Genomic DNA, 13,516 nt, shown 5'->3' on the forward strand with positions numbered 1-13,516 from the left:
TCTTGTCTCAGAGTGTACCTGGCCAGTGCTGGGCCAGCTCAGATGGAAGATTTTTATTTTATTTTTACTTTTTGTAGCAGAAAGATCCATGAAAACATCTGCATTGAAGCTCTAATTATCTATTCTTTAGGGGTTTATTAGATTTTTTAAAATCTTCTTGGGTTTGCTTTCATTTTCTTTAGGATGGAAAATTTTGCATTCTAATGTGGACATGAATAATTAATTTGATTTAGAAAGCTCTGAAATTATAGTCCAGGCAAAAAAATTCAAACTAAAGAGGGAAAGGACTGCTGTTAGGTTTTGTTTATTGTTCTTCTGTGTGAACACAGTAAAGTGCTCTTAATTTTGGTACCTCTGGCTGTCACCATAGCCAGGGGCTGTGGGAACCCATTGCTTTTGGGGGAATTTCTGGCCAGAAAAGCCAGTTTTTGTGGGACCATCAGTGACTGGTGAAAGTGGGGGAGAGTCAGAAAACAGAGGAGTATGGATAATGTCTCACACCTTGCTGAGAGCTGGCCTTCCATCCTTTATTCTGACAGAGCTGTGATTTTGAATTGTGGCAGGAAAGCTGGAAAATATTTCCTGAGGGTTTTTGTTCTGCTCTGGAGCCAAGGGATTGTTTTCTGAGCAGGATTTCAGGGTCAAAGGTTTTGGCAAGAGCTTTACTTTGTGAGGTATTCCTGTACACTTTATTTGCACTGTGCAGCAGTAACTACATCTTATAGCTGAGATTTTACTTGGTGCCACAAAAGAAAGATCAAGAGCATCAACAGATCTTCCTCACGGTGTCCAGGTGTGGGTGTTATTTGTGTTTTTTTGGATAAGAAAGGGTATTTAAAAAGTCTGTAAGTCTCTCGCCTTTCACCACAGGCAGTCACATTGAACCTGGGGCGTGCTCTGGTGTCACAGGGCTGGACTTTAACTCCAAAGTTAAAAAAACCCCACACTGCTCCCCTTTTCTTTTGGAAAGGGAATTCTGTCACTAAGGCTTAGCAAAAGTTATGGATCAGAAGATACCTGGCCAGGTTTCTTGTTAGATATCCTAAGGCCATAAATATAAATATGGATTGAGAGCTCACCTGGATCCTGCCCCAGCCCTGGATCCCAGCACAGGGAGGAGCTGGAGCTGCTGCAGAGAGCCCAGAGGAGGCAGCAGGATGAGCAGAGGGATGGAGCAGCTGTGCTGGGAGGAAAGGCTGGCAGAGCTGGCATTGTTCACCTGCACAGGAGAAGCTTTGGGCTGAGCTCAGGGTGGCCTTGCAGGGCCTGGAGGAGCTGCAGGAAACATGGAGAGAGACAATTGCCAAGGGATGGAGGGACAGGACACAGGGAATGGCTTCAGAGCAGCATTGGATGGGATATTGGGAATTAGGAATTGTTCCCTGGGATGGGATGGAATTCCCAGATTTGCTGTGGCTGCCCCTGGATCCCTGGAATGTTCAGTTCCAGGTTGGACACTGGAGCTGGGAGCAGCCTGGGACAGTGGGAGCTGTCCCTGCCATGGCAGGGAGTGGGAATGGGATGAGCTTTAGGGTTCTTCCAACCCAAACCATTCTGGGATTCTGTGACTGAATGGTCTCATTTGGGTTGTGCTAATCAGAAACTGTCTTTGAGGATGGTTTAGAAAGGAGCCAGAACCATTAGGCTTGTTTGTTCTTTATTCTTGTTCCCTTGGGAAATACCACAAAATTGAAAGTTGGAGCTGGATTCTCTTGGATGTTGTGTACACCTTTTAATAGCAGTAAATAAGAAGAGGAATTTAGCTGATGGTCTGATTATGATCAGGTGGAATAACTGACAGCTCCCCCTCAGCTTGTGCATTCAGAACAAGATTGTCCTTACTTCAGTCAGAGTTTTACCTCTGGTATGTGGTGATGAAAAGGTGATGAACCTCATGGAAGTGTTTCAGAGTGCTGCAGCTGCACTGTTGGAATTGCACTTTGTCTCCCACTTTTTGGAACATAGCAAAGGCTGATTAATTTTTTTTTTTTTTAGGTCACGAAGGCAGGTGCTGCTTCCTTGTTCCTAAAAATTCTTTAATGGTTGAACAACTGGTTTGTGCATCCTGTTGTATCTCCTACTGGTGCCGTGTTTCTTTCCTCGGAAAAGGAATTTTGGTTGTAGATAAACATCTCAAACCCTCGGGGTTTAGTTAATGCCTCTGATAATTTTTATCAAGCCCTCCTAGTTTACTTTTGTTCTGTTTGTCAGCATTCTTGCTTGGAGTTTGTGCTGAAGGAAATAAATGCAAAGAGGATTTTTCTTACAGAACGTGACAACGCTCTGCTGCCATTTTGGATGTTCCTTGGAACTTTTGGAGCCCTGATCTTTGGGAATGATTCCTTTGCACTCCCAGTTTGCTCCCAACACTTGGTGTGGATGTTGTTCTCTTCCATCCCCATCAATCTTTGCTGCCTAAAGCAATCCTCTGTCAGGAAATTCTTTGGGTTGGATTCGATTCTCCTGCAGTTCCTCTTGCAAACTCACAATATTGTTGATACTTTGGGGATTTTTCCATAACCTTTCCCAACTGAAAGCCATCCATATGCTCTGTTCTAGATTGTCAAGTGGTCAGACTTTTGTTCACCCTTGGCCTATAAACCTGGTGAACCTTTTAAGTTAATTGCTGAAGCCAGTGTAGATAATTTCAGTAGCCTTGGAATAGCCTTCCTGGAAGACAGGCTGCAGATGGATAACGGGATGGTGCCACACAGGATTGTTTGTAAGTATCCTCCTGATCTTTTCTTATAGCTCAACCTGCTTGGTTTATGGTTATTTTAGGACTTTGCACATAGTTTTTATGCCTACCTGAAAAATTTGCATTTATTTTGGCAGAGTTTTCTTCCTGATGGGATTCCAGGCAGTTGATCCCTCTGTAGCTCTGCTTTCATTTCACAGGGTCGTGGAATGGTTTGGGTTGGAAGGAACCTTAAAAATCATCCATTCCTCCCCCATGTCATGGGCTGGGACTCCTTCCACTATCCCAGGGTGCTCCAAACCAGAAGTTACAAAATGTTTTCTCTTAAGTCTTGTCTGTCACATTAACTAATCTATTTTAAAAATATCACAAAAATACCCTGAAATACTGGAAGTTTTTAAGCAAATGTTCTCTTTTTTTTTTTTTCATATTTGAAGTTTAAGTGTATCCAAACTTGGATACAGGTTGGGCTTTTTGTTTGTTTGTAAGGTTTGTATTTGCTTTGCTGTTTTTTTTTTTAAATGTAGATCACAGTGCACTGGCAGAGAGTAAGGAATGACAAAATCAACATTTAGCTGAAGTGCAAGAGGACAGGAATATTCTCCCAAAATAATCTGAGGGGAAATTCTGTCTCTCTTGGTGCTGTTCTGCATAAATATTCCCCCAAGGAAGGATGGAAGCTGAGAGTGTTCCAGTCACTCCCTTTTTAAAATGTTTTCTGCCTCCTTTTGCTTCCAGTGCTGTGTGGAAGCTGCTCCAGAACAGGCTGGGGGAGGCTCTAGATGGAATAACAGAGGTTGGAAGCTGTGATATTCCCTTGAGATATTAAAAAAAAAAAAAAAATCTTGCTTCATGTTTCTGCTCCAAAGGGGATGTAGTTTCATAAGGAAAGGGATTGAAGTTGATCTGATGTGTTGCAGCAAAATTTTGTTAATCAAGCTTCTCCCTGCATTAAAAGCATAATAAATTTATTTGGTTTTATGTGAGTGGGGAAGGATTCAGTAAAATTTTTTGGATTTTCCCTTGCAGTATTTTCATGGCTCAGCAGTTGAGGAAACCCTACCTTGTGAAGAGTATTTTTTCTCTCCTCTTTGCTCTGCACATTTCATGCTGGCAGTGATCATCTCTTCTCTTCTCACTTGTATTTGCTATGAATTTTCTTCTCATTTCTATCATTTTCAGGGGAAAAGGGGAATTTTTAACACTTCTTCTTATTTTCTTGTTTTCCCTTGGATTCTTAGCTCCCAAATCTTGCTGTGGGTGGGTTTCTCTCTGTTTCTACAGACTGAAATCAGTTCAAAAAATATCTTTTTACTCCCTTTTCTTGTGCCAACACTTTATCTGCAGCCTTCAGCAATGCAAAGGATGTGGTTCAATATCTGTCTTGCCCAACACCATCACTTTATTAGCTTATTTCAAAATAGTTTTATTTCAAAACAGCAGCAAGTGATTTTAAACCCTGCCCTCCTTAGAAGAGCAGTGTTTTTCCAGAGGTATTTTCTTTTCTTCATTTTGTCTTTAAGATTTATGGTATGAGTGCAAGTCTGTCTCGTTGTGGGGGGAAATAGGATTTGTTGTGTGAAATAAGTGAAATTCTTGCTGTTACAGAGCATTTGTACTGAAATTAAATTCTGCTGTTAAGGATATTTATCATAACCCTTTAATCTCATTATTCTAACCCCTTTTTTTTGGTTTCCTTTACCTTTTCCAGCTGTCCATTTAGAGGAATCTGCTCTGAAGGAGCTGGCACAGGAAGCACCATCGGTGAAAGAGAAAAGTGCAGACATGGATGCAGTAACTCCTGCTGGGAAATCGGGATCAGGACGAGGTGAGGAGGAGAAATCCAAGCTGGAAGAAGAAAGGGAGCACGAGGAGACAGGAGCTGGGGAACACCATCACTTGCACCTTTCCAGCTGCCACGAGTGTCTGCAGCTTGAAGACAGCACCATTGAATCCGTGAAATTCGCCTCTGCAGAAAACATTCCAGAGCTTCCCGATGACTGCAGCGGCAGAACGGAGGAGAAGGAGGATGAATGTCTGGAAAAAGGAATAAAAAGAGTAAACCTCTCTGGGAAACCCCCTAATATATTGATTTACCTGGGCTCTGAGGCTGCCAAGGCGAGGTTTGAGCGGGTGAAATCAGTCCTGGCGGAATGCGTCGATGCTGAGAGCTACACCATCTACCAGCTGCACCAGGAGCAAGTGCTCAGGGATCCCTGGGTGGAAAATGCCCTGCTGCTGGTCATTGCCACAGAGGAGCCCATTCCTGAGGGCAGCCACAAGCAATTTATGACATTTCTGTCCAAAGGGGGGAAGATTCTGGGGTTTTCTTCGTCCTTCGCGTTTGGCGGCGTGCAGCTAAAGCGCAAACACAAACTGAGGAAGGCTGTGCACGAGCTGCTGGTCTCTAAAAAGGACAGCACGGAGGTGAGGCTGAACCTCCTGGTCAGTGGCTGTGTTTTTGAGGAGGGGATGAAGGGAGATCCCAGCAGAGTGAAGGTGTTGAGTCGGTTGAACAATGCTGATAAAGACACCGTGATTGTGCATCTGGCTTATGGGAGCAGTGGAGGAGAAGCCATCCTTTCCCAGGTACTGTGAGCAGGGGGGAATTCATTTCCTCGTTGCTGCGCGGCGTGCAATCCTAAAAAATGGTTCCCATTACGTGTTCTTGGGGATTCCTGTCAGGGGGAGGTGTGGGAATCATGGAGTGGTTTGGGTTGGGAGGGACCCTAAAGATCATCCCATTCCCAGCCCTGCCATGGCAGGGACACCTCCCACTGTCCCAGGCTGCTCCCAGCCCCAGTGTCCAACCTGGAACTGAACATTCCAGGGATCCAGGGGCAGCCACAGCAAATCTGGGAATTCCATCCCAGCCCCTGCCCACCCTGCCAGGTATAAATGGATATCCTGGATGTGCAAGGGATAGATCCAAGTGCAGGGTGAGCTTCACTTGCTGTTAAAAATGGGAGTGTCACTGCTGTGGAAACACTTTTTATCTTCATCATAGAGCCAGGCACATGTGGATCAGGCAAGATCACAGATCACAGGGTGGTAAAACAACAGTTTTGTGCAGGAAGCAGGAATTTTACTGATCAATGCATGCAAATATCTCCAAGGGGTGCCTGAGGATGGTGCCAGACTTCCCAGTGGTGCCCGGTGACAGCACAATGGCCATAAACCAAACCACAGAAAGTTCCACCTCCACATGAGGAGGAATTTCCTTCCATGGAGGGGGCACAGCCTTGGAAGAGCTGCTCAGGGAGGTGATGGAGTTCCCTCTGGAGACATTCCCAACCCACCTGGACACTTCCCTGTGTCACCTGCTCCAGGTGACCCTGCCTGAGCAGAGGGTTGGACTGGTTTATCTCCAGAGGTGCCTTCCTCTTCCTAACCCCAATTATTCTGGGATTCTGTCATCTTCTAGAGCAGAGCTTTCCCTTTCTTCCTGCTGGAAGTGGTACAGGATTACACCTTGAGCAGATTTTGGGAGGTGGGAAATAAATCCCACAAGATCCTTACAAAAATAGGAAATGTGGCAAAGGAAGAAGTGCAGGATAAGCCTTGCTGGGAACGTTTTTGTTTCCTGAGTCCTTATTCAGGCTTTGAAACTTTAAATGTTTAAAATTCTGCACCTCTCAAACAGCTCAGAGAATCTGGAGGATGGAATTGGGGTAGTCTAGGATGACAAAAAATCATTAATTCCACTTAAAAATAATATCCCAGAAATAGGTGCCTCTCCAGTATTAAAATATTGTGATCTCTGGTTAAAAAAACCCACCAAAACAGCCAAAGAAAACCCTCAAAAAATTTAATAGGTAATTTAAGAATTCATAATATTTTTTTCTTAATTTAACCTTCTGGATAATGTGTGAAGAAGCTTCCATGAGAAGGTAAATGTTGGCCACTGATTATTGATTGAAATATTCCCAGCTAAAGTTTTGAGTGATGGAAAGGCTGATAAGAGGTACCACGAAGTTTAGAAAACAATTCTGCCAAAAGCATTGAGAAAAGCAGAGCAAGATTTATGTTCCAAGATTGAGTTAAGGAATATAAAAGATGATCAAACTTTATGAATGGTTCTATTTTTTAATATTTTAGGTAGGGAACTTTCTCAGGAGCCCAGAGCAGTGAAGTTTAACTGCTCAGGGATCAGGTATCAAGGCTCTTGTAGCAGTAATGGAGCTCAGAAATATTCAGGGAGTTCTTAATTTTGTCTTCTATCAGCTTAAATCTGCTGGATTTTTGGGGACTCTGTTAGACATTGTAGGATATTTATTGCTTTTCTTTTATTTTTTTTTTTTGTAGGCAGCTCTGTCGCCTATGTGCTGGCAGCTGCTGCTAGAAAATGGATTTGATTCTGTCCCTGCAAGTTCTGCTGTGCTGCACCTTTTAAATTGATCTTCCTGCTGTAGTAAAATTTAATACTCCAGAGGTTTCCCCAGGAAAAAAAAAAAAAAAGGGGCATGAAAGAGTACAGCTTCAAAAATCAGATTAAAAGGATTAGTGTGATATTTTATAATTCTAAATGACTTCCAGTCTGGATTTGGAAAGCCCTTCTTGTTTCCAGGGGACAGGCAGTGACATCAGCCATGAAATATTCTGGTAGATTTGTTTCTCTTTTTTTTTTTCTGTACTCCTCTGGTGAGTGGGTGTGTCCTACCTCCTTTTTAATGTATTTTTTTTACAATCATAGGATGGTTTGGGTTGGAAAGGATCTTAAAATGATCTCATCCCACCCCTGCCATGGCAGGGACACCTCCCACTATCCCAGGCTGTTCCAATTCCCAGTGTCCAAGCTGGCCTGGGATACTGGCAGGGATCTCATTCATTTCCCTGAATTTCTATGAAAGTAAATAAAACACAAAGAGCATCATGAAATTTTGCAGAATGGAAGAAATGAACACAAATAAACACTTTTTCTAATAGCAATAAATGAATCTGCAGAGAGTACAAGGGCTTTGAAATATCTTGTAACACAAAAGGAAAAGCAGAAAAAGAAAAAAAAAAAAAAACAAGCCAAAAAAGGAAGTCTCTGAAGGAGGTTTTTTTCCCTCTTGCATTTAATTTCAGCTTTTAAGCATCTGCTTCAGCCATGAGGAGTGATTTTCTACCAGGTGAAAAAGTAACATTTTTAGAGAGAAGGGTTTCTTTATCTGCACTGATTTCCATTAAATTCACGTGACTGGAGTTCCCCATGTCTTGTACAACTTCTAAAAAGCTCTTCCAATTTTAATAATAATTTTAATATCATTTCAATTTCAGAGTCACTTTATTTGTTATGGAATTCTGCTCGTGTACAAGGCAGAATGTGACCAACCTTGCTGTTGGTTTCTGGCAAACCTGAAAAGCAGAAGGTTAAATTTAAATTGGTAAATGCAAGTTTGATCAACTCATCCAGAAAGAAGTTTATTAGGAAGGGAAATTTTGGGTAGGATTCAGAGGAAATTGTGCTGTGTTGACAGCTGTGATCCCTGAATTGGAAACTGATTTTATTTTTTTACATATCCTGCCAGGCCCATTTGGAACTGGACAGCAATTCCATGGATGTGCAAACTGAGGAGGATTTTAATTTGCTCAAGATGAGCAATTCCAAGAGATGCGAAGTTCTCAAGGATTTCCTGACCTGCCTTGGGCTGAGCTGTGAATTGAGTGAAATTCCTGCTTTGACACCCATTTATCTGCTCTCTCCAGATGAGGTAATTTACCCTGGGATTTACCCTGCCAGGGAAATTCAGTGTTCTCTTAAACCCTGGTGGTTTTGTTTAGAGAGTTTTCAACAGATACTCCAGGTAAGCAAAAAGTATAACTTTGAAGACATGAATGTTTTGTTTAGAAGGAGTTTTGAATTTCACCATGGGGGACTTGTGCAGGGTTAATTTTACTGTATTTCTATAATTTTACTGTATTTCTATAATTTTACTGTATTTCTATATTTGCTGTATTTCTGTTAAGAACTTTTTAATGCTGTTCCTCTGTAAGGCTGTAGTGAGCTACAGAAAGAATTGCTGTAAAAAACAGGATTTATTTTTCTTTTCAATCAAGATAAAAAAAAATTCTGCACAGGCTGGCAATTAAAGAGGAACTGGAAATGGTGAGGAGCAGAGTGGAGTGAGTAGGGAGGGGTCAAGGATGGCACAGGGAAAACCTGGAATTCCTGAGGATGTTGTAATATTTCCTGAGAATATTTGTAATTCAAATGTCAGCTCTCAATTCTGCACTCCTGCATTTGAGGCACTGCTCTGAGGAACTGTGAGGAATATATAAAGCAGGGATTTTTCACTTGTTCTTCTTTAAAACATAACTTCAGAGTGTGGGAATTGATTCTCTATTTGTGTGGTGATGTGGAAACAAAGCTAAAACCCATTTAACTTTCTTGACTTACAATAATTGTGCTCCAGACACAAGACTTGTGTATTGAACTCTTCCTGTTTTTGCTCTCCTCTTTCACTGTTTTTTTGTTTTTTTTTTTTTTTTTTTAATGATTGTTTCTATCCAATCCCTTTGGACTTTTCAAAAAGTGGCATAATTTAAAATTCAGCTAATTTCTATCCAAACTTGCCATCTAGTGGCATATTCCAGGGTTGCAGACCATCAAGTAAAGATATTTTAACTGTATATTCTTCAGTTAAAATTTATACCACTTTATATATATATATAAAAATATATATAAGTTTATTAAGTTATTTAAATTAAGTTGATGCATAACATACATTACGTTTTTATTAGTTTTTAAATATTAATAATAAATTCTATTAATAAATTACTTTATTCTCAGACTTTATTAATTTTAATGTGGTTTCATGTGATTTGTTTTATTCATGTATTTTAGTGGTAGTTTTGCTGTGTGTAGTCATTGTTTTAATATCATTGCCATGATATAATTCCAGAATCTTGTGTAAAAGGAAATTGCAGCTTGTATGTGACAACCACAGTTCTTAATTAAGAGAGAGCACGTTAAAATAAATAATGAGTGTGTTAGAGTTCAGCTTTTTCACAAATTATTTCTTTTTCTCCATCCATCCTGTTCTCCATAGGTCTCCTTGCTTTCCCAGAGATACCAAAAATGTGAATTATTTGAGGAAATCCTTTATTATATTGACAGCAAATGATTTTGGGATGATTTCCATAGGCACCCTGGACTACCTCCCTGTAATAAAAATTCCAGAATTAGTCAATTAGTGATCAAACAAGCTCAAGGTCCTGTTAACAGATCCAAAAATAATGACAAATACTTTTACTATTCCTGCAACTTGGCAGCTCAGGAATGATTCCTCATCCCCAAACTGGAGTTTCCATTGTGTTTAAAAACTGTTTGTTCCCCTCACCTGCTCGGATTTTTAAAATTAATTTTAGGAACCCCAAACTCCTTTTGTTTGTGAGGAAGAAATAATAATTGGGTTAGTTCTGCATTTTCTACTCCATTAAGAAAAAAATGAAGGTGAGGGGGTTTTTTTGAGGGGAGGGGGGTAATTTTAATTTTTTTTTTTTTTAATTTTAAGTGCAGTTCTGGGGAGTTCTTCAATTTACAGCAGAGCTGTTCCCTGTTCTGTGGGATTTTCTTGGTGCCTCCTCCACCTTTTAGCCCTTCAGAACTTTTCACCAGACCTGTCTTCTGCTACATTTTGGGCACCAAATAAAATTCTAAACTTTATTCTGTGAACAAACAGCTTCTCCTGACTTTTCCTTTGCTAAAATTCCTGGACAGTCTGTGTTTTTCTGCATCGTTGTTGAGATGCTGTTAATAACCCTATCAAACCTGTGCTGCTGATTGATTGATATTAATGTGATTCTTAAGAATTTAAGATGTTCTTTTCCACTCTCTTGAGTCTTGCTTGGTGCCTTTTGCAGTGGAATTTGAAGTTGGTCTTGAGGAGTGGGTTGGAAATTCTTTTCTTTTCCTCCTTTAGGATTCACATTTTGTAGTTTTAATTTCCAGTTCATGGATCTTAAAAGCACAGCCTTGCTGCACAGATTAAAAAAAAAAAAAAAAAAAAGCCAACAAAACATGAGCAGAACTGGAATTACTATATTTTCAATTCAAATGAAAGCTCTGCTGTCTGAATAATGGATGGTCGTGTCCATCTTTAAGAATTTTAGTTTTTAGCAGGCAGAATTCTGCTCCAACAACAACAAAGGCAGCGTTTGAATGAAGAGCAATTGAAATGCTGCTTAAAAGCTTAATTAAATCTACACAACTTGATGCTAAATGTTTAGAGGCCAGTATTGAAACCAAAACCCAGCACCTTCATCTTTCCTTCTTTTCTTGCTCAGTTTTGAGCAAATTGGGAGGGAAATTGTGTGACCCTGTGGGAAGGGGGGACTCAAGTGTCCAAACCTCTGATCTGTGTCTGGCACCCACATGTTCAGTGGCAGCTCCAAGCATAGAGATCTGATTTTTTCTGCAGCTTTGCCCTTCAACTCTCAAATATTTGCTCTTTCAGCCATCTCCAAGGATAATTTTTCAGACATAAATGCCAGGATTGTGTTTTATTGCTGGGAGTTTCAGCATAGGTTTCAAACCAAGGATTTGCTCCTTGAAGAATGAGGTTTGTCCCAGTGGTGATTATTCCCATTAGGAATTGTTGCACCCACACATTTGCCCATCTTAAAACCTCAGGCTCCAATTTTTATTTTATTTTTTTTTTTTGGTGTGTGTATTTGAGTAACTCGGTAGCTGGAGCAGAATCAGCTCAGAGCAAATTTCCATGTCTTGATTCTGGGATGGCATCGTCTGCTTTTAAATTCCAGGTCCATTATGTCAGCCCAGAAAATGTGGAGTTACTTTATCCTGAATAAATCTTCCTTTGAGGATGGGAAATTTGAACTCTCAGCTAACACTATAATGAACCCTGATTTCAGGGTACATTTTGAGACAATTGTTTCTGAAATATTTCCATGCATATTCATGGGTGTTGTAGGACTTGAGATTCAACTTCAGGGGGTTTTTTTGGGTTTTTTTGTTCTGTTTTTTTAATTTCCAGTGCTGAAATCAGGGGTAGTTGCACAGAAGCTCCAGAGTTTTTGGTGCTGTCCGAGTTTTTGGTTTAGAAGTGAAGTAAAAATGTTTATAAAATGGGAGATTTGCTTGTTTTCTCTTATCCTCAAACCATGAGCATCATCCCTGCCTTACAGGCAGTAGAACAAAAAACAAGAGCTCTTTGGAATTATTTATTCCAGAAAGGAAATTTGCTCTTTTCTCTGGCTCTGAAGTAACATAAGAGCTGAGTAAAATAATAAATGAGCAACAGACTCTGAGAGACTTGAATAAATCACTGATAAATCATTTGTGTCTAATATTTTTTACTTTTTTATGTATAATATGTATATTTGAAATGAGCAAAAACTTCTGTGCTTGAAAGCTTTTCCCAGTTTGTTTTTTTAGCTAGAAATGAAAATATCTTTCAAGGCAGAGTAGCTTCAAGGAAAAAAAAAAAATCTTAGATGAAGCAGTGTAAATGCATCTGTACCAAGAAAAATGTGTATTTGCTGAAGCACCTTACTGGTTTTGTGGAATGGATTTAATGTATCTGTACAGTACTGAAGGACTGAAAGCTGTGCTGTCAATTAAATATATTTGTAATTTAACCCCATGGATTTAGGGCTCTTTTCCCTAATAAATTCAAAGGAATTTGTTGGGCTGCAAGGCTTTTGAGTTGCCAGTGTGTGCAGGGAGGGTAGGTTTGCATTTGCTGGTTTTGTGTTCTTCCCTCTCCCCTCTTCAAATTCACTTTTTTTTTTTTTTCCCTTATAACAAAAAACTTGGGATCTTACAAGGGCCACACAAATCATAAAGCAAACTCTTTTCAGTCTTGCCATTCATGGGAAGTGTCAATGTCTGGATGCTGATCATAATTCCTTTTGTTTGCTGGTGTTGGAGTGTGGTCCTGAAGGGAATTGTTCTCCAAGAATATGGTTTTTGACAGTCTGTGCCTCATTTTATTTTTTTCTTCTTTTTGCTTCATTAGCACTGAGGATAATGAAATTATATTGGGATTGTGTCCAGATTCAACAGTTCAGAGCTGCTTTGGTCAGGTTTTACTATCTCAGTGATATCTCCTCTAGTACCCAAGTGAACACTTGTAACACTTGTCACACAGCCACATGGTGGAATAAATAATGTGTATTTTAGCATCTTTTTATCCTTCCTCCCCAGTCTTCCATTACTCTGCACATTTTTATTACTGTAATTTCCTCTTAGAACTGTTGGCTCTTGAGTTAAATTTTCTAAACTTCTGGGTTTCAGCTATTTGGTAGAGGCGAAAGCTTAAAAGAAGCTGAGTTTTGATTCTGGAATTCTGTGTCTCTCATTCTTGCCTGCCAGGGCTGCCTTGGCACAGAGCTGTCAGTGAAAAGGATCCTGCCCTGCACTGTTGCAGAATCTGCTCCACAAACTCAGCTTCTTTTAAGCTTTCACCTCTACCAAATAGCTGAAACCCAAAAATTTACAAATATGTATTTTTAGCGTATTTTTTATTCTTTCCCCCCAGTCTTCCATTACTCTGCACATTTTATTAATGTAGTTTCCTCTTAGAGCTGTTGGTCCTTGAGTTAAATTTGTGAACTTTTGGGTTTCAGCTGTTTGGTAGAGGCTCAGGGGGGACCCTGTGGCTCTGCACAACTCCCTGACAGGAGGGGCAGGGGAAAAATGAGAGGAGATGGCCTCAAATGGCACCGGGGGAGGCTCAGGTTGGAGATTGGCAAAGAAAATTTCCCTAATAACACAGTCACAGGAAAATTTTTCAAGAAAATTTTCTTGGCTCTTTCTTGAGAGGCAACCTTTTTAACCGACCCTGTAGAGCAGCGTGGTGTAAAACTATA

General features: G+C 40.3%; 1 protein-coding gene across 1 annotated transcript in view; it reads left to right on the top strand.

The window, feature by feature from the left end:
• The window catches only part of HLCS (holocarboxylase synthetase), a 111,796-nt gene that overhangs the window by 4,971 nt on the left and 93,309 nt on the right, over positions 1 to 13,516 (top strand). The window contains exons 3-5 of the mRNA XM_062515234.1: positions 2,560 to 2,722; positions 4,410 to 5,287; positions 8,212 to 8,394. Coding sequence (XP_062371218.1) covers positions 2,560 to 2,722; positions 4,410 to 5,287; positions 8,212 to 8,394 — 1,224 coding nt within the window. The remainder of the gene's footprint in view (positions 1 to 2,559; positions 2,723 to 4,409; positions 5,288 to 8,211; positions 8,395 to 13,516) is intronic.

This window comes from Cinclus cinclus, chromosome 2 (genome assembly GCF_963662255.1).
Source record: "Cinclus cinclus chromosome 2, bCinCin1.1, whole genome shotgun sequence".
NCBI classification, from domain to species: domain Eukaryota; kingdom Metazoa; phylum Chordata; class Aves; order Passeriformes; family Cinclidae; genus Cinclus; species Cinclus cinclus.